Raw genomic sequence first — 27568 nt, forward strand, 5'->3', positions numbered from 1 at the left:
ATATACCTGTAGAACTTTTCTATACCCTTTTTTTTGTCTCATTAATAAACATATTCATATTTTACATTGAGTATAAGGAAAACCTTAAAGGGAACATTAAAGCAGTGTACTAAAGATTTTGAAATATACTATCATATAATAAGGGGTATAAACTATAACACGATCTGATCTGCAGGGCAACTGAGTTCTGATTGGAGCATTTTGTCCACTCTAAACGAGTCAGCTTTTTACAGTACACTACACTATTAATAGGCACAATGACCCCTCAAACAAAAGGGTCAGTTTGTAGTGGTGCCTCCAACAAGCTCAAGCCAGAACTGTGTACTCACAAAAAAAAAAAAAAGGTAGGAAAACAACAGCAGGCTTTCCAGCTAACCTGACACTGCTTAGTTGGTTCTTTGTGCATCGGCATCACAGACCTCTTCGGGTTCACACGGTAAAAGATCACTTCTCTATCTGTGTTAAAGATGAATTTGAATATATAAGTATTTACCAACACAGAGTTTGTTAGAAGGTTTTTAGTTTTGCAACAAATCCAGCATACATATACTATGGAGTCCAGAAGTCTGTAAATCTGCAATGTTTTTTTTTTCATTTCAATCTGGAACATTTACAGTAAATAGACTAATAATTGAATAAATTGTGTAAAATTAATCAGAAATGGACTAGTTCTAAATCACTAATCAAATAAATTTGTGACATTGATCATGTGAACTCTTTTGTAGACGGTCAGATGTTCTTGCTTCCATCGACGCACAAAATGCTCTTTGGAATATCTGAATTCATCCTGGAGAACATGATCAGATTTTTGTTCTTGTCAGCTTGAAGCAAAAGGTCACAAACGAAATACTAAGACATTCTGAAATTCAAACAAATGTATCAACTTTTATGAAATTATATTATCTGATATCATTTGTAATGAAGGAAAAATATTAAATTAGAAACGACTGCAAATGGAAGCAGACTTTTTGGACCCCATCAAATAATTACCAAATGTCTGGTTTTTGTGTAGGGTGATGTCAAACCACAAAAACGTGCTATATAATTATCACAAGTGACAAGTGAATTATTGCAATGATTATCTGTACAGTAAAGGATCAGTGAGCATTGAAAAGGCTCATTATGGAAGGCACCAGAGGACACATTTTGCAGCTAATGGTGATGGGCGTTTTGCTGGGGTAAGGTTCTTATTACCCATAATTCCAAAAGCTCTTTCATAGTATCCTATATAACAAATTACAGTTCTTATTCCATATACAGTAAAGAAAAAAAATCAATTTCACTGAGAAGAAAAGACCTCCATCTGTTAGCCATAGTGCTTTTATCTCAGCGCTTTGTCTACCTGCAATTATTGTGAGCAAATGAACCAATTATCTAATTTCATTATATCCATCCATTATAGATAAGCATGATGTTTTCACAGTAATCTTGTATCTTTTTAGTAAGACTGATTAGGATGCATTCTTTGCCTCATCTCACCTCTGCTTGACCTCATAGCACGGCCTTCCCAGGATACCGGGCCGTCCAGACGCCTGACTATGATGACACCTCCACGCCTGAGATCCTGAACCCTTCCTGGATGGCCATCATCCCTGACGTCTACTCCCTATCGGACGTGACGATGCCCGGCACACACAACACCATGGCCCTGTACGGCGGCTCACTGTCCGAGTGTAACTCCTGGTCCCTCGCGTTCCAGCTGCGCGCCGGGATCCGCTTTCTGGATATCCGTGTTCGGCATGCGAAAGGCAACTTGACCATCCACCACGGGATCTCGTATCAGTATGCTCACTTCGGGGAAGTGTTGATGGACGTGGTGGCTTTCCTGAGAGAGTATCCTTCGGAAACTGTGCTGATGAGGCTGAAAGAGGAGTTGAGTAACACGCAGGATATCTACGGGGCAGTTGTGCGCTACATTAATGAGTATGCACACTGGGACCTGCTGTGGCATAGTCGCGAGATACCCAGCATGGGAGAGGCGCGAGGAAAGCTAATCGTACTGCAAGACTTCACCGGCCCTGACCTGGGTATACTCTACAACACACTGGACATAGCAGATGACTGGAAGGTAAGCACACACTTGAAACAGTAAACCCTGGGTTATTCTAAACATTATTCTGAATCCTGGGTTATCTTGCATAACTGTTCACATTACTCATAATTTACCTGGGGTTAACAATTAATCCTGGATATTCATGAACTGCTGTTTCACACTGACTGCGTACCGCAGAACCTGATTTCACCAGGTGCAATATATTCCTATCATCATCTTTGTTGATCATGGAACAACATTTCCAATCAACCAATCAGATTTGACGGACACGTTTATGGCTTATGTCAAGTTTAGGCTTACAACCAGGGTTAGGTGCTTCTACATTTGTGCACTCTAAAAAATGCTAGGTTGGGTTAAATATGGACAAACCTAAACGTTGGGTTAAAAATGTCATTAAAAAAATAACCCATTTTTTAACCCAGCATTTTTTAGAGTGTGCTATTCACCTATCATTTCCCTCTGATTTTAGGGATAACTCATCGTTAGGGTTAGGTTTAGGTTTAGGGGTAGGGATATGGTTAGGACTAAATTTTGTTGACAGGAATGTTGTTCCAGGATCAACAAAATGTATTGATCCAGGAACGCATCTAACTGCATGATATTGCACACAATGAAAGAAGTGCAACAGAATGTAACCGAATTTGAATAATATAATGTAAACGTATACTAATTAGACACACTGAGACATACATAGAGTGTTGTTATGTGTACATAAAGGCTTGGTATGGCTCATCCTCGTATTATATTTTCCCGACTGTACTATCAATATCTGTAGACTTTTCGGACTATTAAGGTTAGAAAGAAAACCTTTTCCCCCTCAAACGCTAAAACTACTGTTTTTACAAGGTGCTGTGTTTCTGTTACTGTCCAAAGTATGTGAATATTAGGAGCAGGGTTGTTTAATGTCATAAATAAATCATCTAATTTTTCTGAACCAACAAATGTAATTTCCACATTTGAAATTCATGAAGCAATAAAAGCAAATAAAATACAGTTGACAAAAGGCATATGAAAAGTAGCAGAAATAAATAAAGGCATTACAACAAAGCCTCCAAGACAGTTGTGTTTAATGTGTTTTAATGTTCATACAACAAAAAAAGGGGGAAAAATTATTCTCAACTTCTGGAACATAAAAGTGCCTGTTGAAGAACCAAACCCAGCAAAGAGAGCAATGGGGTGGGAGAAAAAATATTAAATTATACCATTGTTTGAATAATTTCAAAGGGTTCCGGAAAACAGACTTACTGAGATCCTTAGGAGGCTCTTTATATTCAGTTACCAAAGTGTAATCTTCATCTGTCAACTGTCTTTAAAAATCCATCAGAGAGATGGCTCCCTCACCATGTTTTTTTAAATATTACTGAACCCTTTTCTCGCCCCAGGTGTCCTCTCTGCAGCCGGAGGAAGTGGAGAAGAAATGGAGAAGTGTGTCCACTCATCTGGAGGCGGCTACGGTTGGCAACAAAAAACGAATGTTCCTCACCTACAGCAGCGGTGCCAGTATCCTGGCACATCCCAACGCCCTGGCCTGGCTAATAAACCCCCGCCTGTATGAATATCTGACAGGCTTTGTCGGTCAAAGCAAGCGGTTTGGTATTGTAGCAATGGACTTTCCTGGTGCCAAGTTAGTGCAAACTATTATAGGCTTCAATTACTGAGATTCAACGGCAGGACGTCAGTACCAATACGCCTGGAACTGGAACCAAAATACTTCATTAATTGACACAAATCCCAGTCATACTGTGACTCAAATTACCCATACCCTTGAAATTTCCATAGCCGTGACAGAAAAAGTTTGAGCTTGCTGGCAAATTTTTTGGAATATTTGACTTAATAAAGCTCTGTGACAAATTTCTGTCATAACACCATGTTTTGACAACATTTGAAATAAAATGCTCTCCTGTCACTTCATTAGGACTTTAATAAGATAGTCTGTGTTTTCATGGCACTGAAAATAGAACGCACGGTCCTCCTTTTTGTGTACAACACAAAGAAAAGGTGTTAACTGACATCCATCTCAGAACAGTCTTCAGTAACCTCAAAGTAGAAGAAAAGTTTGATTTTCAGTAGTATTACATAAGTCTCAGATGTTAACAGAAACTTTCTCACTAACACTGTTGGTTTTATTTTCTGTTCTATTTCAAGGACAAGTGCAAGTTTTAAATCATATCTCTGTCATAGTGGTGGAGTGCTGATGTTTGCCCTGATGCGTATCTCAATGACAGGGTCTGCAATGAGTCATCTGTGCAAAAGGAAAAGTTTATGTGTGCAGCACTGAATTCTGGAAGTAATATATAATAATATAGCCTTCAAAAGTGCCTGAACATATAATTTATATCGTAATCTGGCTGAACCATTCAAGGAAATCTGTATTTGTACATGCCTTTATGTCATGCCAACACACGGTGCAATGCAGCGGCAGGCGCGACGCACGTGTTTTTTGCGCACGTGTTGGCGGGTTACTATTTTGAGGCCACTGACATAGACTGCGCCATTGACCTACAAAAACCTGGTCTAAAATCAATGGCGCAGTATTATTATTTTTTGTTATTTAAAGGGCGCATTAGTGCGCCTATAGGCGGGATGCACAATGCACGTACACACTGCTTATTACACACACAGGGACACGCAACAACACACAAACATGGCAAATATTAAAAATAAAAGGATTACAATGTAAACGAGTATTATTGTGTACATAAAGATATAGTGGAATCTGGCTTATAGATGTCCGCTTGCACGAGCAGATTCGTATCCTCTCTGGAGAAGCGTTCAGTCTTTCCGCTTGCAAATTCCGCCATGTAAATAGCAATCCGCCATGGTGCGAGCACAACTGGCTTTTAAAGGGAATAGGAGATGAGACTCTGATTGGTTGATTGCACGTTATACCCAAAAACACACCCATTACTCATTAAGAGAATAGGGACAACCCTTTTAGAACATGCTCCGGGCTCGCCGACCATTTTTCCTGTTGTTAAACTAGCAAAAGTGGATTCGGAAACGCTCTAAGTGCACTTGCGCCGTGCGCTTTAGACCATGCGCTGTAAGATCGTTAAAATAGAGACCTTACTGAACACAATCAACTCCTAAACGCTGCTATGCATGACAAATGAAAAGAATATGTGAAAGAAACAGTCTCTTCTTCACTCTAGTTGTAGTGTTTTCGGTCACCATTTGACGTTTTCCCCCACAAACGCTGTGTTTCTGTTACTATCCAAAGTATGTGAATATGAGGCATGCTATTGGTGCTGTGCTAGTCTCAGCCTCAGACGTCACGTCCACAGACCGTTGGCATAACGACTGATGCATAAGGCACACAAAACGGAAAACACTTTAGAAGTTTTGAGGTTGTCGTCCGATTGGTTGAATTCTCCTGGATTTCCGGGAGATGTTTGAGTCGCGTTCTTTAACAGTCCGTCTGGAAGCAAAGCCATCGTGACGCCAAACCCCCTCAAAAGCCTTTGTGTTCACAACTGTGACAAACGAAAAGAATGTGTTTTAAACTCGGCTTAAAATATCAATCATGTTTGACATCCTCTGACTAAATGGAATCATATCCTGAAGCTGGAAAACCAAAGTCTGTCCCATTCATACACCGATTATCTGTGAAACCGGTCGACTCTGACTGCGCAAAATCTGCAGACTGCCTCTGACTTTTGGCAACTAGTATCAACTCCTCCAGACTGTAAATCGGGGCAAATATCGGGGCAAATACTGTAAATCACGGAAAAAGCCGTGCAGTGTCTGGAAGCCTTTTCCATACATCCGCAATGTGCTTGAATGATTTCTGGTCTCGGGTGAAGCTTTTACAGAAAGCCTTGGCCCTGCGCGAGGCACTTGACTGTTAACTGGCTGTGTAGCAGGAGGTAACTAGCTTTACATCTTCAATGTCACGCTTCTGTGTCCCATCATCTCTTTCCCCCGTGTCTATGACATCACATGAGCGTTGCCGTCCCTGGCTCTGCACACACCCGGGTAACAAGGCACGGAGAACGACACCCCATGAGAGGAACAGAAGGATGACAGAAGGTGTGTGAATGTGTTTAGCTCTGCGTCCAAATCGTTTTTCCTCCCTCTGCTGCATGCAGATTGGGACAATGAAAAAGTGGGCTGCGAATTTGATGCAAGACAGGCTGTGACTGAAGACGACAACAAGGCCATCAAATACTTCGAGTGAAAGACACCAGTGTTGTTACTCGGGGTAAGAATCATAAGACGTTTAATTATTACGATTCCTCTTCCTGTTTAAAGATTTAGTACTTAACAGTTCCATTAATGATACATTTGAATTTGAGGAAGAAATATTTTTTGGGAAAAATGCAATTCTGTTGCCAAATAATTTTAACAATAATAGTAAAACAACAGATTATGGTAATATATTTCATTCATTCCTTATTTTTATTTGATGAAATAAGTGACTTTTACATGACAGAATTAATAACTTTCTGCAGTTCAATAAGTGAGTCTGATTAACTGCCTCAACTGATTCATAAGTGTTTGTGATTCACTAAAAGAACCCGTTCATGAGAGTCTCTCACTCAGTAATCTGACTTCACTGGTCACACTGGATGTATTGCTTAGCTAAAAAGTAAAAAAGTATGCTTTTAATTCACTTTAAGTAACAACTCATGAAGGTCTTTTGCTCAGAATCGGATTCACTGGTCAGGCTGTATGATTCACCAACAAGAAAGGGCTCATAATAGTCATCCGCTGGAGAATCGAGTATGTTTACACCACGATGATGTAGTAAAAACAGATAGTTTTGCAAAAATGTTTCACATTCAGAGGACGAAATGATCCCTGTTCAAACGGATCAGCGAAAATGACTAAAAATGCTGTATTAGGCATGCCAGGCCAGTAGTTGGCGATGTCTCTTTAAAAAAGAAACACTGTGCACCTATATGCTGACACACGTAATAACATATTAGATAATATTGTGCATTTCACTGTTTAACGTTGTTGTTTTTATTTCATTTGTCTGTAAATTATAAAGAATTAAGAATTTATATAAATAAATAGAAATGAAACATTACTTTTTAAAATTGTTTGGCAGTGGTATAAATGTAACGTGTAACTTAAAAAAAAAGTAATCTGATTGCATAACATTCAAAAACATTCACTTGAATTTTAGGTGCCTTGCTGCACAAAGTAAATAACACCAATTACAACCGCCAGAACACATTTCGGCAATAGAGTGCGTCATGGTGCTTAAATCAATCTGTCTTTTAGCCTGAATGGCCTTTAATGACGAGTCATTTGTGCAATGCAACCCGTGCTGGTCTGAATTCTTCCTGCTCAGTGTGCATTAGCTTGGCTGAATTGATTTTCCAATGTTAAAAAAAAAAAGATAATCTTGGAGGGTGTTAAGCCTGGTGCGGTCATTAACATGGTCCCTTTCTTTGTCCTTGAATATTACTGGTCTGATTTGTACAAATTTATCATCGACTTTCTTTGCATGAGTCATAAGACCTAATTGTAATGCACTTACAAAAAGTGCCTCGGCACTAAATTACACTGCCATTAGCACAAATTAAACTTCCTTGTGTAATGAGACAAAACTAGTTCATCAGCTGCTATAGCCTGTTGCTATAGTTATGGCTTTTCTAACAGCACTTGAACCAATAACCAACTAACTAACATGTCCTTTAGAGAGTATAAGACTATACTGTGTTGTATAGTGAACTACAATTTGCAAACAGATTATGTATTAAATCATTTCTGGAATATTTCCATTACAATGCAGGCATTCATTATTAAATATTCATCTTTAAATGGCCATTTAACCAAAAATGAAATTCTGCCATCATTTACTCACCTTTGTGTGGTTTGAAACTCATATGATAAGTTTTTTTTCTTCTAAATTTTAGTTAATTAAATGTTCTCTTTTTGCAATTGTGGTTGAATTATTCTAAAATGCTGAATGAAGAAGTGTTTCATGACAATCCCAGTCCACTTTCATTCTATGGAAAAGTGTCTGTGTCAAGTTTGGACCGACACGAAGGTGAGTAAGCCCATGTGTCCACCAAAGCGTTTTTTTCACATGGCTGGCGTGTTTTTTCAATTGTTTTCAATGGGAGCGCAGAGTTTTTAAAACGCCATGAGCGTAACGAGGCGCTGAGCGTTTTTTTCACGCTGAGCGTTAGCCATTTTTTACAGGTCGCAGAGAGTTGAAGAATGTTCAACTTTGGGTAAAACGCAGCGCTCATCACTGTCACTTTTTACCCAACCGTCCAATCACAGTGGAGGAGGGGCGGGACTAATACCACACCGACCAACGGATATTCTGTATCATAGCAATGAAGCGTCTCAACTGAAAAAAAAAACTGCGCAGCCAAAACGCTCTCAAGCGCTTCCAGCAGAGCGCCTAGCGTTTTCAGCTGGCTAAAAAACGCTTTGGTGGACACACGGCCTAAGGGTAGGTTTACATGACAACGATGTGCTAAAAACTGAAAAGTTTTTCCTTCGTTTTTTTCCGCGTACAAACGACAATGTTGTCAAAACGATACCGGTTCGCAAGGATCCGCAAAACGACTAAAATTCTGTATTATGCTGTCAGGCCAGTAGTCACTTTGCAGAGAAACACACGCCAATAGACTGAACACGTAATATGCGTGACGTCACAGATTTCACAAATTTGCGTTTTTGTTGTTTACATGGAGGCGATAACAGTATTGTTTTCAAAATCTTGCACTTTTTTAAAAAAAAAATTCTAAACGCTGTTTTGAATGAACGGCCAAACAATGTTTTTCGTTTTTATTTGAAGACAATGTGTAAACGGCCCCTAAATGATGACAGAAGACTGTACAGGCCTATGTCTCCGAGTAAGCAATTGTTTGCACTCCCATGACACTTATATGTTTTGCTGTTTTAAATTGTTCTGACCTTTTGCTCTAAACATATTAAGTGGCATTTGAAATACACATTACAAATCAAATTAGTTTGACTGATGGATGCAGGGATTTTACATCTATCTTTTTATATTCCTCTTCCTAACTTGATTAGCGAAAAGGTCCCCTAGACTTAATGTGATAAGTGATATACAGTCCAATTCGTAATCTCCCTCTGACATCTTTAGCAAATGCACAGTTCTTTTTTCCGTCTTCAAGAGACCTGTGTCGGTACAGAGAGACAGCTTGCGCGGTAAACATCTCGGATTATTAGTCATTTGACGCAGCTGTTTAATTGAGGTGGGACCGAGGGCTTCTCTGCGGTGAAAGACTGCGAGAGCTGCACAACAAATCAAAATGTGTCACGGAAGCCGATCGGTCTCGCCGGGAACTATGGGGGAGATTCGAGTGATGATGACAACTTATGAAAAACACGGTCCGAATAATGATGAAATGAACCGAGAGGGCGAAAAATAGTATGGAGATGGAGAAAAGAGGATAATAAGACCCAAAAATGGAAAGCAGAAAGAGAAAGCGAAGGAAAAGGAAAAAGAATAGGCGCCTTGCAGGGCAGGAAATGCTGGCAGAGAAAAGCAGGAGGGGAGGTGGAGAGAGAAAAGGGGGAGTTTGGGAATCATAAAAAGAGGAAAGCGCATTTATAAACACGTCTCTATAGTAACCAACTGGTAATTTGGCTGGTGGGAGAGGGAGAGAGCAAGGGAGGGCATGAGGGAGCAGCATTTACCATAGGCCTGTTATTACAGAGAGAGAGGGGGAAGAGAGCCAGGAATAAAGGGATAAAACAAGGCTGTAGAGAGACTGTAATATGAAAACGAGGGAAAGAGAGAAGGGCTTGCATTAAGGGAAAAGGGGTAGAGTGGAGAATACCAAATGAAGGTTAGTAATAGGGCACAAACAGATGAGATTTGAGGGAGGGAGAAGACGAGGAAGACGAGATTACTGTATCAAACAAATTGCAATGGTCCTCAAGAACTGTCAGCCGTCGAGAGGCGGAAAGCTCTTATCTGATTTTAAATCACTCCTTAAAGGTTAAACCAATCAAATTTGCCAAATTTGACAAGCGGAAGAAAGAAGAGCTTTCAAGGGACTGAAAAACAACAGTTTGGGAAAATAGTTTACTTCTCTGTTGCTCTCATGTGGAAATTCATTGTGCGGTTATCTCAATACAAATCTGCTTGTTTGGTAGGGTCGGGAATCGAGAACCCCGGCTTGGGTTCACATTGTTTTGATGGTCCCTTTAACACATTCTGTTGACTATGTTAGTTGACATGTAGTTGCAAAGTTACTTGTAGAGTAGAATGTCTGTTGGACCATCACAATAGTTAGAAGACATTGCAGAGATATACAATTAGATTTTTTTCAAGTAAATTTCACACGTGAATTAAGCAAAATCCACTTAACTAAGTTAAGTGAAGTACACAGTTTTCATTTTACTCTCAAGGCAAGTGTTTAGACTAAATTAATTTCAAGTCACTGCTTGCTTGTCCCGGCACTGACATTAGCACATACTGTACGGCAAACCGTCACTAGCAGTGTTGGGTGTAATTAAGTAAGGGATTAATATAAATTTTTCTGTAATTTAATTTCAATTACTTTTAATCGAATTGCATTAAAACTGTATAGAACTATTCTATATAAAACAATTTGATTTAACATTTAAATTTTTACATCGTCTATTATTAAATTTGTAACGTAACCTTCTCCTTTGAGATACTTTGGACAGTTGATGAATAATGTATGCATTTTTATAATATTTATTTGAAATAATTAAAATGTTATGTCTCCTTGTATTTTTCAATTGGTGGAGGTTGATATGGGATTCAGTAAGTAATTAATAATGCAATACTTTTTAGAGAGAGTAGTTAGAACAGTACACTGTTGAAGATGTAATAAGTAGCTTACATTACTTTTTTAGAGTAACTTACCCAAAACTGGTCACCAGTAAAGTCAGATTCATGAACAACTGAAAAGTTCACAGTAAAAAACGACATTTTTTATTTTTTTTGTAGAGATGTAAAAGAAAAAAAGATTATTGGAGTACGTTTTTACAAGAAAATACAATGTCTTTTTACTTACTTTCCTATTCGTATAGCCCTATTCTTTGTGAAATTTGCAAGAGATTTCTAAGTGAAAATACTTTCTGCAACAATTTTCTTTTCATGAGCCAGTCAAAATAACTAATTAATGAATTGCATACAAACTCATCAGTCTGAATCGGCTCACTCGGTTGGTTAATCAATTAACTCACTGAAACACTGTCATTATGTTTGGTCATAATTTCTGACCCAAACCAAAAACCATTACTGTGTTTTGTTGTACTTGCTCGTGACACTTAAATTAGTGGAATTAATGTCTAGTTGTTAATTTGACAACATGTAATTAAAAATAAACACCAGGAACATTTTTGTTGTAATAAATGGTGCTTTTGGAAAATATGTTACATTTTGAAAAACATAATACTGTTTTTGTTCTTTGGTCTTCTAATTTAGGGAGTTTATATGATCAGTTATTTTGGCGCTTCCTCAAAAGTGCCAAGAATCATTAATGGAACCTTTAAGGAATTGAAGGAATCAGAATCAGAGGGGTTACAATTGCGTATGATTGCCATCCCTGTCATGTAAGTTGTGCTGCGATCATGTCGCTGAGAGTGAAGTAAATGACACATTTCCTGTGCCCTCTCTCCCTCAGTGTGAACAATCACCACCACTTACGAGCCAGCTTTAGAGCGCCGATAATGGGGCCTGCTCTGCTCAGACACCACTGAGGTGGGCTAGTGCTTGTGTGTGTGTGTGAGTGTGTGTGTGTGTGTGTGTGGTAGATCCCTTACGTGATAAACATACCCAAGTCTCACAAGCAAGTTGCATTCTGTGGCAGTTCTGGTTTCAGAATAGCCTTCCAGCTGGAGACAGGGATGGAATTGAAATGGTCCATAAATTGGACTGTCTTTTGCTTCAATTTCCAAGCCAATTGCCACCCCCAAATTTTGAAATTGTATTGGAATTGACCTTGTCTGTGCCAAAGTGATTTTGTTCCATACTTTTTGTACACACGCACGCGCACGCACACACACACACACACACACACGCACGCGCACGCACACACACACACACACACACACACACACACACACACACACACACACACACACACACACACACACACACACACACACACACACACACACACACACACACACACACACACACACACACACACACACACACACACACTAGGTTCTATTCATTAATGTTATAGCTATAATTAGGTCATTAGGTAATAATAGAATTTACTCCCTAAAAACATTTACTCTTTCTTATACAGTATATTGTATACGTATTAGGAAGGGTTTTGGTTTATTTGGTCAGCTCTTAAAAGATGCGGTTAAAAAAAAAATTTCTATGCACAGATGCCGGTTTACCTGTGGTCTTTTATTTCTACTAAATAGCATTACAAAATCATATTTACTTAAAGTCCCCCATGTGGTGAATTTCAAGTTTTTAATGTTGTTGTCCATGTGTTGCACAAACCATGTGAAAATTCATAAGGCAACATCATTACTGAGTATTATCACCTTAAAGTTGCAGTGAACAGTCTCAAAAACGTGGTTTGAAGTCGCTGGGGTTTCTGACTTCACAAACTATAAGTTAACGTGTGATCATCAACAAGTGAATCTCTGAGCTGGTGTGAGTGAGTGGAGGCGGGGTCATTTGCATATTCATTAAACCGCGTAGTAAATGAAGCAAGGGAGTAGAGTTGCATTCAAGCTATTCTAAGGCATGGAGACATTTTTTTTCATGGAAAAACGTTTAGATATGTAATTTTGGTGATCAAAGATGAGTTTTAAGGGTAAAATTATTGACTACATGGGGGACTTTAAATGTGGCTGTTCATCAGTATTAGCAATGTTTGCTTCATGAACAAATTATTCCTTGGGTTAATACTTTTCAGAATCAGTTGAGCCGGTTCAGAAAACAGGTCTGGGCTGCGTTCCCCAGAAGTGTCTTAAGCCTAAAATAGTAAAGACCATTGGTGCTAACGGGTTGTGGGTATACAATGCTTTTATGAAACACAGCAGCGCACAATTCGTTAACAAATTAACTCAGTGCAAGTGATTCTCAAGTCAAAATGTAAAAAAAAAAAAGGGCCTAAAAGAATCACAGAACCGGTTCATGAAATTGAGTTGCACTTCCATAAGTATTATTTGACTCTAGTATATATAGTGGTATTTAGTTGGTTTATTAAGTTGACCTGTTAATGTTTAATTCTGTCACCCTAATTGAAAATCTGTGCCAAATAAATATTACTACATTTTCAATTGATAAAAAAAAAAACAAGACAAAGAAATCTATGTAGTTTTCTGCTTTTTTATCAGTACTTTATATTGTAGATTGACTTGTTGAATTGGAGTTGCTGGTATGAACATGGTAACCACACAGGGGTAATGCACTGCTGGTGCTGTGTCTCCTTCTGGGTGTCTTGCATATTGGGACACCTGAGAATAACAGCATTGAACACAGTTTCACCAGCACCAGACCCCCAGAGACTGGTTCCCTTGATAGGGGGAAAATGAAAACTCCCAGCCAAGAATGCTACATTAATCACATATGCAGTCCCACAGGACTAGCCAGGTCGCACTGCTTGGGTTGAACCACAGTGAGTAGAGTATTAACAGCCGTGTACCACTGTCTCCGTGAGTGATGGTGGAACCCTCTAAAGGGAGTTTTCTCCTTAATTCATAAGCTGGAGAAGGTGGAATGGGACTCAATGTCACACTAATATCGCTAACAGTGAGCAAAACAAAACACAGCCCGACCCAGCAGGGTACCGTGGACCTATAAAGGCATGTTGTCAAGATTAATGGGCAGAACAAATCTACTTATATGCAGCCTGCTCGTGCCCTGACCTGGGGTAGCTTTGAGGTACCATATTTCTTATATGTTTTGACTGTTGCGTGGTGAGAAAGGCCCATAGGGAAATATACATGGAAGTAATGGTTGTCTGATATGACACTCATAGTGATTGCAGCTGTTATATTTGTAAAGCTGTCATACAGTGCCAGTGTTTAAGACTTCCTGGTACTAAAAGTGTTTTATCCCTGGATTTAAGGAGCATGTATTCTCAGAAACACTTTGCAATGAGGTTTAATGTGTTCATTTTTTTTCCAGAGAACTAACAACACTTTTACAATCCAAGTTATCTAGATTTTTTACATTTTATACATTTTGTTTACATTTTTTATTCATTTGAGTTAATTATTTATTTTGGGATACTGCCGTTTTTGTATACTTTTTTTGCAGCACATTAAGTTTACAGAAAAATACAGTATACAGTATTTTACCCGTAAAATTCATCTTTGATCACCAAAAGCATACATAGTTGAACTAGATTAATAACTGCTGTAAAATGTTTTGTTAACTTTTATTTCATGAAATCTAAGGCATTAACTAGTGATAATGAATTGATCCATTCTGTAAAGTGTTGCTGTATTCTTTTTCCTGAGTGAGAGGATCGCAGGTTTCAATTCAAAAACAATCAATAACACTTTACAGAGCAACAGCAGCAGTTTATGTAGGTACTCCGTTCGCTTTTGTAGCAGATGAAATGCCAACTCTCATTCCGGCAGAACTAGGAGTGAACTTCCACTCCAAATAGATCCCAGTGATGCCAATCTTTGTGAAACACAACACTTAAATGTGTCCAAGTGCTTCTAGCCTTTCCTCTCAAAACGTTTGTTGCCTTGCAGAAATATCGCCATCATCTATCCATTATCATTTCTAAACGCCCTCATAGACTAGTTACTACATTCCTCAGGCAATTATGACTCAGTGGAATGGAAAAAATTAAGTGCCGTTTCACAGTTTTTACGTGCGTGAGTGTGTTTGTACATCGCTCTCATCCGTCTAAGCCAAATTTGAGAACCCTGCGAAGGCTCGGATGGCTTAGCGGCCGTCTCTGGAACGAGAAGAACAAAAGTGGAGACAGACCAGAAATACGACAAAGAAAGAAAAGAAATACAATCCTCTTTTCCCCAGAAGGAGGGAAAAAATAAACCAAACATAAGCACAGGAGAGCTGAGATAAAGAGTGACTTATATTCTTCCGTGCCAAACGGAGCGGTTGCAGGATGAAATGCACATAGAAGGTGGCCCTGGCCCAAGTTCCCGTGGCTCTCGGCTGACCCCGGTGAGTTCAGGCTTCCCCGTTCGGGTCCTGGAGGAAGCGCTTCCCCAAGCAGTAGTGCGTTCCTACTTAATCCTGCTAATCCAACATCTCTCCACACGCGGCTCTTGGAATCTTGTTACTTGGCTTTGATCTGCTGCCTGCAGTGAAGCCGTCCCAATGTGTTCCCTGCCACTGAAGCTCAGACTGGGGCTCCAAAACCCCTCCGATGATCCACAAGGAGAGGCAGAAACTGGCAGACTCCTTCCGGCAACAGAAACATTTAAATCGTGTTAGGAGAGCATTTGTTCAGGTCACATTTGCAATGACCTTGAAATATTTCTTTCTTCGCAGGGCCAAACATAGTTATTTACTTCTAACTCTGGTGTGGATTTTAAAATTCAGCGTGCTCATATCAGCAACTGTAGCTTCACTCGAGTATTCACTTCCCGCTTTGTTCTGATTGGCCTGATATCAAGCACTTGATTGGAAATCCCATTTGTTTTTGAATATGCAAATGCCACTGCAAGTTTAGGTGAAGTATGTAAATGAAGACAAAATGCTTGCAGGCGTACTTCCAACGCTCAATAATCCACCCACTCACACACCTACTCATACACACACACACTTATACATAATACTAGACAAAAAGTAAGTGTCTGGACGTGCTGTTACAGCTGAGGTCAGTTAAGATGCCGCAGTTCAACTTCAGATAGTAAATCAGAAACTTGGATGCATTTTTTCATAGTCATTCTTTGAATAAGTATTAATTAAACAACTCATTAATATTTCAGAGTAATGAAATAAGTATTTTAAAAATCTTTTTCATCTTCTTCACGGTCCATTTAAATATTCAAGTGAAATTAGTGTGTTTGGTTTATAATTTTCTCTTTCCAGCTCAGTCCACTAAATTTAGCCTCCGGTTCATTTGCCTAATAAGCAGCCGATATGTTTTTTTAATTAGTGGCAAAGGCTACTGCATCTGACAAGCATAACTGCAAACCATTATTTTGCTAAATGAACTTGTTTACAAGACCTGAGAGTGTGAGGACGTGGTTCGACCGAAAAGAATAGCCCATTTGAAAGTGGTGAGGCATGTGTTTTTTACTTAGATTTGGGAGTAAATTTGTCCCTACTGTGCAATACACATACATATACACACACACACACACACACACACACGCACACACTGATGAGCCAAAACATTATGACCAATCTCAGGGGAAGCGAACATATCATTGATCATCTCTTAACAAGGCCACATATTAAAGTCTTGGTAGATTAGATGGTAAACAAACAATCAGTTCTCGTAATAAACGTGTTGGATGCAGGAGAAATGGACGAGAATAAAGATCTGAGTGACTTTAGCAAGGGCCAGATTGTTATGGCAAGGCGACTGAGTCAGAGTATCTCTGAAACGGCAAAGGCTTGTGGATCACTCCCGGTCAGCGGTGGTGAGAATTTACCAACGAAGAGGGACAAACCACAAACCGGTGACAGGGTGTTGGGCGCCCAAGGCTAATCGATCCTCAAAGGCTATTCCATTATGGTCCGAGCCAACATAAGGTCTGTGGTACAAGTCACACACAATTTTAATGATGATTATGGGACGAATGTGTCACATACAGTATAGGCCTATATATTTAAAGTAATTTTCTTCCATATTTGTTATCGAATAAAAATATGTAAACATCCCTGAAGCAAGATAGGCTACATTTTCTTGATAGTATGAGATATTAAAGGAACACTCCGACTTTTTGGGACTTTAGCCTATTCAACTTATCCCCCAGAGTTAGATAAGTCCATACATACCTTTTTCATCTCCGTGCGTGCTATAAGTCTGTTTGACGCACCCACCGCTAGCCTAGCTTAGCACAAAGACTGGATGTAAATGGTTGCAGCTAGCATACTAATCCAAATAAGTGACAAAATAACGCAAACATTTTCCTATTTACATGTTGTGATTTGTATAGTCACAGAGTGTACAAAAAACAAAGTCACATGAGACACATGTACAGTATTTTAACTGTATAAATACTAGGGATGGCTGTCGCGAAACAGTCGTTTCGAAGCTTTGCGAGATCCCGAAGCGCAGATGTTTCGAAACACTGATCCGAAGCGTGATTCAAAACACCCATGTCACGTGACTACGGCCAAACGAAGCCTCGAAGTGTTTCACTAAGTGTTTCATCAGGTGTGATCCGCCGAATCAGCGCTTGATTGACACGGTCGGAAACAGACCACACAATACCATATCTGTATAAAAGTGAAATCAACGCATATTGACCTCGTGGGTTTTTGTGAGAGGAGTTTGATTTTGAGATAGCGGATTTTTGGTGATATAGTGACATTTATAGTGCGATTTGTTTAGTTATATTTAGGCTTACATTTAAATTTACACAACACATTGACTGATAGGCTAGAGACACAGAGTATACATATAGTGACACATTAATAGATACATAGATATTAATATATATAGACAGCTACATTAATAGATAGATAGATAGATACATATATAGATAGATTAAAGATAGGCTACATATATAAATACATAGATAGATTATAGATATCTAAATACATAGATAGATTATAGATACATATTATATATATACATATCTAAATACATAGATAGATTGTAGTTAAATCTAATTACATAGATAGATTAGAGATACATATCTAGATAGATAAAATGGAGGCTCCCCAGAAGAGATGCCGTACATCTGTGGTGTGGGAGCATTTCCATTTAGAAACCCCAAATAAAGTGAGATGTGTGTATTGTGATCGGCAGCTTGCCTACTGCAACAATACATCATCCATGATGCGCCATTTGAGGAGCACTCATCCTGCCATTTTGGAGGGTGCAGAGGATGGCATTCCCCCTGTACCTAGGCCTGCTACTGACACTGCTGGGCCATCTAAGCAAGGTATGCATTGTTTGAAATATAATTATAATTGAAATATAATTACAAACTTTTGGGACCAATCACAACTGCCAATCATGTTAAAATATAGATCTACATATGAGTACCCAATATACTGCCAGTGTATACTACACCATCATTTTGGTTTTCGTAATTGTTGTAGTTCTACATTCCATTACATTTTTCTCTGCACACTGAGCATAAACGTTCATAACCTAAATTTGATTAGAAAGGTTTCCAAATAATGCACCAGTATACTACTTTTAATAGCTGTGCACTATTTGAAGCTGTATTTTTTTAAATATATTTGTCTGAAAGTATGTTTTATCTTCTCTTTTAAAAGGCAGACAGAGGGAATTGGATGAGGCTCTTCTGAACATGGTGGTGAAGGATCTGCAGCCCTTCACCATCGTGGAGGATGAGGGATTCAGGGCCTTTGTGAACAAGCTTGATCCAAGCTACACTGTAAAATATTTCCAGGATTTCACAACATATAACTGTAATATTTCACAATAAATTGCAGTATTACCAATTCACAGGCTTTTACTGTGATATTTCACAATATAATACCGTATTTAGACTTTTATTGTGAAAATAATGCAAGGCGGGACTATTACAATAAACTACTGTGAATTCCGTCTTTTTCGCGCTGCAACTGCGTCATCTGAGCTCTCATCTCCTCCGTGCTCTCACTCGATGGATTCAGCGGCCGGTAAGTGTTTAAAATATCAAACTTTGTCATTTTGGTGGCTGTTTTTTTATATGATAGTGCATGTTATTTAAAAGTATGAGCCAAATTAGCGTTTGTTGTAGGTGCTGTTGTCATGTTTTTGTAACTTAGCCGAAGCAGACTCGCGTCTAGGTTTGAGCGCGCAAATTTGAATGAACAGACGTTGGTTGTAGTGTTAACGTTAATTGTACCGTATTAAGTTAGTAAGGTTAACTGTGAGACACGTTAGCTAAAGTTACATCGTCGAAATTTGTACTTTTGCTTAATGCTTTTCTTAGTTTCTCTAACAGCGTTCTCTTTTCCCACAGCATTTTTCTATGGTGACCACCGGGAAATAAAGTTATAAGGTAAGCTGTGGCCTTATATGTGGGTATGACAGTTATTATCAACTAGATCAATTATAGTGTTGTGAATTTGGGCAAATAAATGCTGAAATACAGTTCAAATTTCATAAATTCATCTCAAATTAGTAACGTTAGCTGAACTTCATAATTTTCTCCCCTGCTTTGTGTGTGAAACGGAGCAGCCATTTGTCTGTCTCGTCAACAGAAAAATGAAGTGTATTGCAAAACAACTGGATGCTTTTATTGTGAAAAAGATATAGTAAATTAAATGTTTATCACTGAATTAGTGGAGATTAGTTGTGCTATTCTACATTAAAAACAGGTCGACATCTGGAGATATTAGGAGCCATTTTGTCTGAACGGGTAATAACGTTAACTAATTCTAGGAGGAAGAGTACTACGTTCAGTTACAAGCAGAAACAGACATAGGGAGATGGACAGGCCAACATACTCTTAACGTTACTCCATCCTCTGCAAACAGTACGTGCACGTTGTTGTGTGCATAATGCTTGACCTGGGTAAATCACACACCTCTACTTTGTTGCCAGACTATTTTTGACTGTGTGTTTGTGATGGAAAAATGTTTTTCAGTTGCTGTTAACGTTATTTAAATGTTTGCTGTTTAACTAAATCAAAGTAATGTCAGCTTGTTAAAACTGAGCTAACTTTAGTTTAGCTTTGTACTGTAAATCCAGTGACCCACTAAAGGTGGTGACTGGGACTGACACCTTTTTCATCCCACTTGAATAAAACTAACAGCTTTCTTCTGTCTTTTTGTTTATAGGTGCTTCTTGGGCATCAACCCAGAGATGGCAGAGGCAGAGAGGACACATAAACCAGCAAGTCTGCACACTGATCAGGGAGCTCTTGACTTTGAACGGATGTCAATCTAATGTAAGCAATCTAAACTTCAGAGCGGACTAACGAAACACTGTCTCTGTGTTAAGCTAGATATAGTTCTGCAGTAAGATGTTTATTGAAGCTATTAAAGGGTTAGTTCACCCACAAATTAAAATTCTGTCATTAATTACACTCCCTCATAGGGCTGGGCGATATGGCCAAAAAAATATATCACGATATTTTTTTTTATATCAGTCGATATCGATAAATGTCAAATCTTTATTTATTTCAAGTTTAAAGACAGATTTGTACTCCTAAGTGAAAGCTGTAGAAACCAGAGCGTTGTGTTTTTAAACTACTCTTGTCAGAACATATCATGACAAACACTTGCCAAACAGGTGAACATTCACAAATCCGAGGTAGAACATTCAAACATTTGTCATTTTCCTTAACAAAATAAATATCTTTATTTCAGTAGTATTAGCTTGAGTTAGGATGCAGATTTACTTTATACAATTTATGTTCATTAACAAAAACAGTAACATCTGTTAAAAAAAAGTAACAACATTATTTTTATTTGGTAAAATGTAATATTCTTTAGTTTTATTCAAATTAACCATTGGTCATCCAGCATCATGCATTTAGATCATCATGATAACCACAGATAAAATGTAACTTTATGGTTTCTATGGTATTTATGAAAACCAGTAGCCTAAATACATTATTAAAAACGAATTATATTCCATTAGTCCTTTAATACATTGTCTACATTAATAATATTATACAATTCAATATATATATATATATCCCACATTTCATGATGCAGTTAATATTACTAGGCTAACGTTACAGTAAATCCGTGGTAAATGATGGGAATGTGTCGACGGAGAAGCTTCTGACTGTATCGCTGCGCACAGTGCTTCTCCTGTTCGTCAGCGCGGTCTCATCTGCCTTTAAACTGGTTTAAATCACTGAGACATTTGTGTTCCTCGCTGAATTCAAGCGCTCTCACTGGATCTAGTGACCGAGGCCGATCAGAGTAAACGCGTCTGCTCGAGTGAGCTCGCGCTCACGCTGCCGTTTGGACTTTGAGCCGAGCGGATAAACGGTCCATGTGGCGCGCGGTTCAAATGAGATTCGTTCCGCTTTTGGCGCAAAAACATTATCGAACATTTATCGAACTCCTGATATCGTTTTATCGAGAAAAATTATATCACGATAATTATCGTTATCGTTTTATCGCCCAGCCCTAGCCTCGAGTGGGTTCACGTAACGCGTCTGTGTTGCACGTCACCACATAGGCTCATATTGGCCGGCGCTGGTCATGTGTGTGACGCGTGTGATGTGCAACACAGACGCACTGAGCAGTTACACTACGTGAACACACTCAGGCCCACGGAGAACATAATGAATAGTGGAATAATGTCGTTAATTTTTTTTGCGCACAAAAAGTATTCTCGTCGCTTGATATGGCCATATTGATCATATGGTTGAGCCACTGTAGTCACTTGGACTATTTTAACAATGTCTTTAATAACTTTCTGGGCCGGCAAGTTTCAATCCCTTAAGAAGCCTATGGAAGAGTGATCCAGCTCTCAGATTTCATCAAAAATATCTTCGTTTGTGTACATGAACGAAAGTCTTGCGGGGTTGGAACAACATGAGGGAGAGTAATTACTGACAGAATTTTAATTTTTGGGTGAACTAACCCTTTAAATGATGCTAAAGTTAAAGCAATATATTTGTGTAAACACAATTTGTCAAATGTGGGAACAAGCTTATTTCATAAAAGTGCTTTTATGCTTTTATTACCATACTTTGCACTGTAAAATAGGGCTGCAGCTAACATTTTACTTTTCTGAGTATGTTATATGAAGCTTCAAGTGAATAATTCAAAACTGCTTTTCTTTTCTTTTTATGGAAAATGTAAAAATGCAGAAAGTTTTTGTTTTGTTTTTGTGAAACTGTTTCAGTTTTCTTATCTGCATTTCAGTTCTTCCAGAAAATTGGCGAATACATGCTGATTTAAGGTGTTTCCAGGATTCCTTAAAGGTATAGTTCAGCAAAAAAAGAAAAAATGCTGTCCTTAATTATGCACCCTCGTGCCGTTCCAAACCTGTAAGAACTGCGTTCATCTTCGGGACACAAATTAAGATATTTTTAAAGAACTCCAAGAGCTTTCTGTTCCTCCATTGGGAGCCTTCACAACTAATATATTCAAGCCCCAGAAAGGTAGTAACGACACCATTAAAGTAATCCATGTGACTCCAGTAGTTTAACCTCAATTTATAATTTAAAACCATAATTTACCTCTGTTTACAAAATTATATTATCTAAAGCACATTCACGGAACAACACCCAGTCTCGAGTCAACACAATATGCGTGCGTTGTAGTGCTTCTCCTTGTTGTTGCAAAAACAAAGCACCCGCATCGCTTCATAAAATAGGTTAAACCACTGCAGTCACATGGATTACTTCAATGATGTCTTTCCAATCGTTCTGGGCCTTCAATGTGTTAGTTGCATTGCTCCCAATGGAAGGTCAGAAAGCTCTCAGAATATCATTAAAAATATCTTCATTTGTGTTCCGAAGATGAACAAAGGTCTTATAGGTGTGAATGTACATGAGGGTGAGTAATTAACAAAATAATTGTAATTTTTGTGTAAACTAACCCTTTAAGCAAAATTGTCCAATGTGTTGAAGCTGAAATACATTATAGAAGCACATTACATGGATGCCAAACGAGATGTTGCAGGATGTGTAGTTCACCCAAAAAATTAAACAGCTGATGGGGCCACATTGACTTCCATAGTATATATATATATATATATATATTTTTTTTTTTTTTACTATGGAAGTCAATAGGGCCCATCAACTGTTTCATTTTCAATTCTCAAAATATATTTTTTGCTCAAATAAAGAAAAACTCAAACCAGTTTGGAACAACTTGAGGGCGAGTAAATGACAGAATTTTCAGTTCTAGGTGAACTATCCCTTTAAGTAAGATTTTAGCTTGTCATTGGGAGTATAAATTGAATCAATTTACTTCTCTTTTCTAATACTGATTCTTCATTTTGTTCAGGAAGAACCAGCTACATCACAACCCACTGTGCAGACTTTGGGACGTCTTGACTGGACGTGTCTTCAGTGAGAGGAGAATCTTCAGCGATGTGAAAATGGAGGGATCTGAAATTGGCGAGCAGTTGGGATGGATTTTATTCACGCTGAAAGGCAGTCTGGATACCATAGACCAGATTTTCACCTCATCTAGGTTCGCCTCATCTGTTGGGTCTTGGGTTGCTATGTTATTTGTTTTGTTTTGATGGTATTACTTTTTTCATTTGCTCCGGTCATTGTTGGCTCTCCGTTTTTACTTGCCATATCGCCACTGAATATGTTGGACTGCCCTTCTGGTCAAGACCTTCACTTCTACCTATTTTTTTGTTATTTAGCTCTGGCTGTGTTTTTTGGACTGCCATCTCGTTGCCTACTCTTGCCCTCTGTTATGCAACGACTCTTGCAACGTTTGTTATATTGTTGTAACAATTTTATTGAAAATAAAATCAATTGTGGAAACTATTGTTTAATCTTTTTTTTACTACTTTTGTCATCATATTGCATTACTGTATTAAATTGTAAGTTTACAGTTAATTACTGGCTACTAATTGCATTACTTTTACAGCTGAAACACAATAAATTACTGTTCAAGTTACAGCTGATAACTATATTTATACAGTTATGCACTGTGAAATTACAGTAATGATGTGATATCATTAACTGTGAAATCACTGTACACAACTGTCATTTTGCTGTAATTTACATTAAATTTTCTTACTGTAAATTACTGTGAAAGTAATGCAATTAGTAGCCAGTAATTTACTGTAAAATCACAGCAGAATTTTTTACAGTGTATGTCCTCCCATCCCGGAAGGTGCTTAAAGCAATGGTCAGCGAAAGGTACAACAAAGCCAAGGAGAAGACAATGGAGGACCTACAAAAGGCAGAATTTGTTAGCCTTACGGCTGACATGTGGTCCTCCATTAATATGGACGGATATCTTGGTGTGACTTGCCATTACATAACACCAGAGGCAAAAATGGCAACTGTTGTACTGGGTGTAAGGAGGTTTTACCAAACACACACAGCCCAGCATCTCATGGAGGCTAAAGCCTTGCTAATGGCTGAGTGGGGAATAACCTCCAAAGTTCAGTGCATGGTGACTGACAACGCATCCAACATGGTCCTGAGCACCAATTTACTCCACCTTCGCCATGTCCCATGCTTTGCTCATGCTTTAAATTTGATTGTGAAAAAGGCCCTAGATCAAACCCCAGTCCTCAATGAAATACGCCAGAAGGCCAGAAAGATAGTGGGGTTGTTCAGATCAAGCTGCAAAGCAAAGGACAAGCTTGTGGAGATGCAGGGCTTGATGGGAAGACCAACTCTGAAACTGATGCAGGAGGTTGAGACGAGATGGAACAGCACATTCGACATGCTACAACGCTTGTATGATCAACGTGAACCAGTGGCTGCTGCACTTTCCAACTTAAACAATGATACTGCTCCCCTGACAAGTCTTGAGTATAACATTATTCAACAATCATTGTCACTACTGCAACCATTCAAACTCGCAACAACAGAGATGTCAGAGGAAAAGAGAGTGTCTGCTTCAAAGCTAATACCACTGTACAGGATGTTGCAGCACAAGCTTGCACAGAAAAAAGGAAATGCAACGCAGGAATCAACTGTACAATTAGGTAGGCCACAATGAACTACCCATGTAATTGGCCATAACTGTCATATTATTGTCATTATTATATATTTTTTTCCTCCTGTTTTGGCTCATAGGCTCACATCTGCAAGAAGGTCTGCAGGCCAGATGTGGAGGGTATGAGAGTTTTAGAGCCTTGGCACTGGCTACGCTTACGCTGCTGGACCCAAGGTTCAAAAATGTGGCATTTGGAAATGCTGCCAAAGCCCAGGACGCTGAAAAGAACATGATACTGGAGTGTGCTTCGCTGATGCGTTCAAACACAAATCCTGGTGAGCAGTTTCAGTCTGTGTTATGTTATGTAATCTGATTCATGTAATATATACTTCATATATGCCGTCAGTTTAGTATTTGTTACTAATTGCTGTTTTCATTTTTATTCAGAGCCAGAAATGTCAACATCAGACCCATCAACATCATCACCATCACCATCACCATCACCATCAACATCAACACCAGTAGAAACACAGGACAGTTTATGGGAACTTTTTGATACTCGTATCCATCAAACCCAGATGATACACAATGCTACAGCTGATGCCACAGTGGAAGTGAAAAAATACATCAACGATGCGTATTTGCCCAGAACTCATGATCCACTAACTTACTGGAAAGAGAGAGCAGTGATCTTTCCTCATTTGTATGTCATGGCTAAAAAATATCTTTGCATTCCAGCAACAAGTGTCCCTTGTGAGAGGATTTTTTCAAAGGCTGGAGAAATTATCTGTAAAAAAAGAAGTAGGCTAAGTCCTTCCACAGCAGAGAAATTAATATTTTTGAATAAAAATATCTAAAAAAGTGAGACATTGTGGCTTGATTTATTTTATTAATATTCATTTTGCAGGACCAAAATAACATTATGCACAGTGAGGAGCCTATAGGTTACAAGATTCACATATTAGAAAAGTACAATAATAAAAAAACAACAACTATTTTAATGGCTCGTCAAGGTTGCTTCAGATCAACACCTGCAAGTGACCACTAGGTGTCACCGTTGAGACGGGTGTCGGATTGATTCGAAGCCTCGAAACAATATGAACCATTTGGTTCAACTGTTTCATTGCTTCACGAAGCCTCGATCTGCCCATCACTAATAAATACTGGGAACTATATTCTCTGAAGGCGAAGCACTGCTACTTGGGCGGAGTGATAACCGCAGCACCTGAGACGCGCCGTGGTGAGGAGCAGAGAGTTCGTTCAGAGCGCGTCTCAGGTGCTGCGGTTATCACTCCGCCCAAGTAGCAGTGCTTCGCCTTCAGGGAAATGAGGGAATATAGTTCCCAGTATTTATACAGTTAAAATATGTCTGTGTCTCATGTGACTTTGTTTTTTGTACACTCTGTGACTATACAAATCACAACATGTAAATAGGAAAATGTTTGCGTTATTTTGTCACTTATTTGGATTAGTATGCTAGCTGCAACCATTTACATCCAGTCTTTGTGCTAAGCTAGGCTAGCGGTGGGTGCGTCAAACAGACTCATAGCACGCACGGAGATGAAAAAGGTATGTATGGACTTATCTAACTCTGGGGGATAAGTTGAATAGGCTAAAGTCCCAAAAAGTCGGAGTGTTCCTTTAAGACTTCAGAGAATATATCTTAAGTTAATTAAGTGTATTTTTCTTACTGAACAAAATTTAGTGAAGTTTATGCTTAAAACAAGAAATGACAATTTTCAAATGGGGCAACATAAAGAAAAAACAATTTATCCACACTATCTTTGTATATTTCCCTTTTCCCATTTACAGTAACTGGTTAAGTAAACACGTTGTTTAGTTGTTTGTGTTTGTTTCAAGTTGCATAAGTACAGTATCTTTACTCAGAAACGTTTGACACCTACTTTTAGAGGGAAGAGATACAGAGTGCAAAGCACGTGCTTCCTCAGAAAATTAGATAAGAAAATAATCTAAAGGACAAAAATAAAAGAAAGCATGCGCGTGAGAAGGAAACAGGTGAAAAGCCTGAGCTTTGATTAGATAAAACACGTCTCTCACACTTCAAGCAGGTTCACTGACTGGTCTGAATACTTCTGCTGGAACACTGTTTGAAATAGATGAACAAATGACAATATAAAACCAGATTGTATTAAATAGTATGTTAATATAAGTATACAAAAACATTTAAAAGCATAGCTGTGTGTCTTAACATCAAATGTATACACATATATTGACTAAAAAAAGCAATCCCTAACCTTTCAGCAGAGATTCCTGCAGTGACATGGATGTTAAAACAGCACAGAGAATTAATAGCCATGATTCATCCTCAAATTCTCCCTTCAGTCTGGCAATTGGTAATATATATGTGCATGTGTGTGTGTCTGAGAGTTGTAACTATCAGCTTCACTTAGAAACATGTGACTGCATTAGTCGTGAGTACTGCTGCTGAAGAAGCACTCCATGGACTCGTTGTTCCTCCAAATGAGCGCTGTAGATCTCGAGATCTGTCTGCTGAACAACTGAATGATCTACTCCGTTCTGAGTCTGAGACTCACTGAAATCTCATTAATGACACAACCGCTCAGAGTCATTAGCTAAACGGCTGCTGGTAATTATTCTTAAAGGGACAGGACACTATTTAAGAATGCTTTATGGATTCATTTGTTTATAATGGTATAGATGTTAATTTGAAGTTAATTAGTTTTTAGTGATTAGTTTGTTTGTTTTGTATTTCCCTAAAATAGCCCTCTAGATGATATCTATAAAACGATGATTTGAGCACGATTCCAGCATGAGCTTGATATAGCACTTGTTTAATAAATTGAAAAACATGCGTGTGTGTGTATTTGTGTAATACACACAGTATATATTCCTGTCAAATCGATTAATCGCGATTAATCACA

General features: G+C 38.6%; 2 protein-coding genes and 2 long non-coding RNA genes across 4 annotated transcripts in view; 3 read left to right on the forward strand and 1 right to left on the reverse strand.

Annotated features, from left to right (window-relative positions):
• Positions 1-23525, forward strand: part of LOC306987234 — a 48338-nt gene extending 24813 nt beyond the window's left edge. Inside the window, exons 2-6 of the long non-coding RNA XR_013795116.1 lie at positions 18502-18755; positions 19082-19120; positions 19902-20011; positions 21951-22009; positions 23040-23525. This is a non-coding gene — a long non-coding RNA (uncharacterized lncRNA). The remainder of the gene's footprint in view (positions 1-18501; positions 18756-19081; positions 19121-19901; positions 20012-21950; positions 22010-23039) is intronic.
• Positions 353-3893, forward strand: LOC306986716 (1-phosphatidylinositol phosphodiesterase). The gene is made up of 4 exons (XM_079590221.1): positions 353-436; positions 1091-1178; positions 1498-2068; positions 3436-3893. The coding sequence occupies exons 2-4, from the start codon at positions 1123-1125 to the stop codon at positions 3709-3711; spliced, it is 903 nt and encodes a 300-aa protein (XP_079446347.1). The 5' UTR covers positions 353-436; positions 1091-1122; the 3' UTR covers positions 3712-3893.
• LOC306987235 lies at positions 13983-27257 on the reverse strand. The gene is made up of 3 exons (XR_013795117.1): positions 26921-27257; positions 26724-26769; positions 13983-15383 (listed from the first exon to the last, which is right to left on the reverse strand). It is a non-coding gene; the product is annotated as an uncharacterized lncRNA (long non-coding RNA).
• Positions 23872-25611, forward strand: LOC306987233 (E3 SUMO-protein ligase ZBED1-like). Its single transcript, XM_079591336.1, has 3 exons — positions 23872-24714; positions 24806-25000; positions 25113-25611. Exons 1-3 carry the CDS (start codon positions 23901-23903, stop codon positions 25520-25522), a joined length of 1419 nt encoding a protein of 472 aa, XP_079447462.1. The 5' UTR covers positions 23872-23900; the 3' UTR covers positions 25523-25611.
• Positions 27258-27568: the final 311 nt, after the last annotated feature.

The sequence above is a fragment of the Phoxinus phoxinus genome (assembly GCF_949152265.1).
Source record: "Phoxinus phoxinus genome assembly, chromosome: 19".
NCBI lineage: Eukaryota > Metazoa > Chordata > Actinopteri > Cypriniformes > Leuciscidae > Phoxinus > Phoxinus phoxinus.

Coding starts and splice junctions, on each gene's coding strand:
- LOC306986716 (XM_079590221.1), top strand. CDS start 1,123: ATGGAAGGCACCAGAGGACACATTTTGCAGCTAATGGTGATGGGCGTT. Junction 1,179..1,497: donor GTGATGGGCGTTTTGCTGGG/GTAAGGTTCTTA, acceptor TTGACCTCATAG/CACGGCCTTCCCAGGATACC. Junction 2,069..3,435: donor ACATAGCAGATGACTGGAAG/GTAAGCACACAC, acceptor TTCTCGCCCCAG/GTGTCCTCTCTGCAGCCGGA.
- LOC306987233 (XM_079591336.1), top strand. CDS start 23,901: ATGGTCAGCGAAAGGTACAACAAAGCCAAGGAGAAGACAATGGAGGAC. Junction 24,715..24,805: donor GGAATCAACTGTACAATTAG/GTAGGCCACAAT, acceptor TTTGGCTCATAG/GCTCACATCTGCAAGAAGGT. Junction 25,001..25,112: donor GCGTTCAAACACAAATCCTG/GTGAGCAGTTTC, acceptor ATTTTTATTCAG/AGCCAGAAATGTCAACATCA.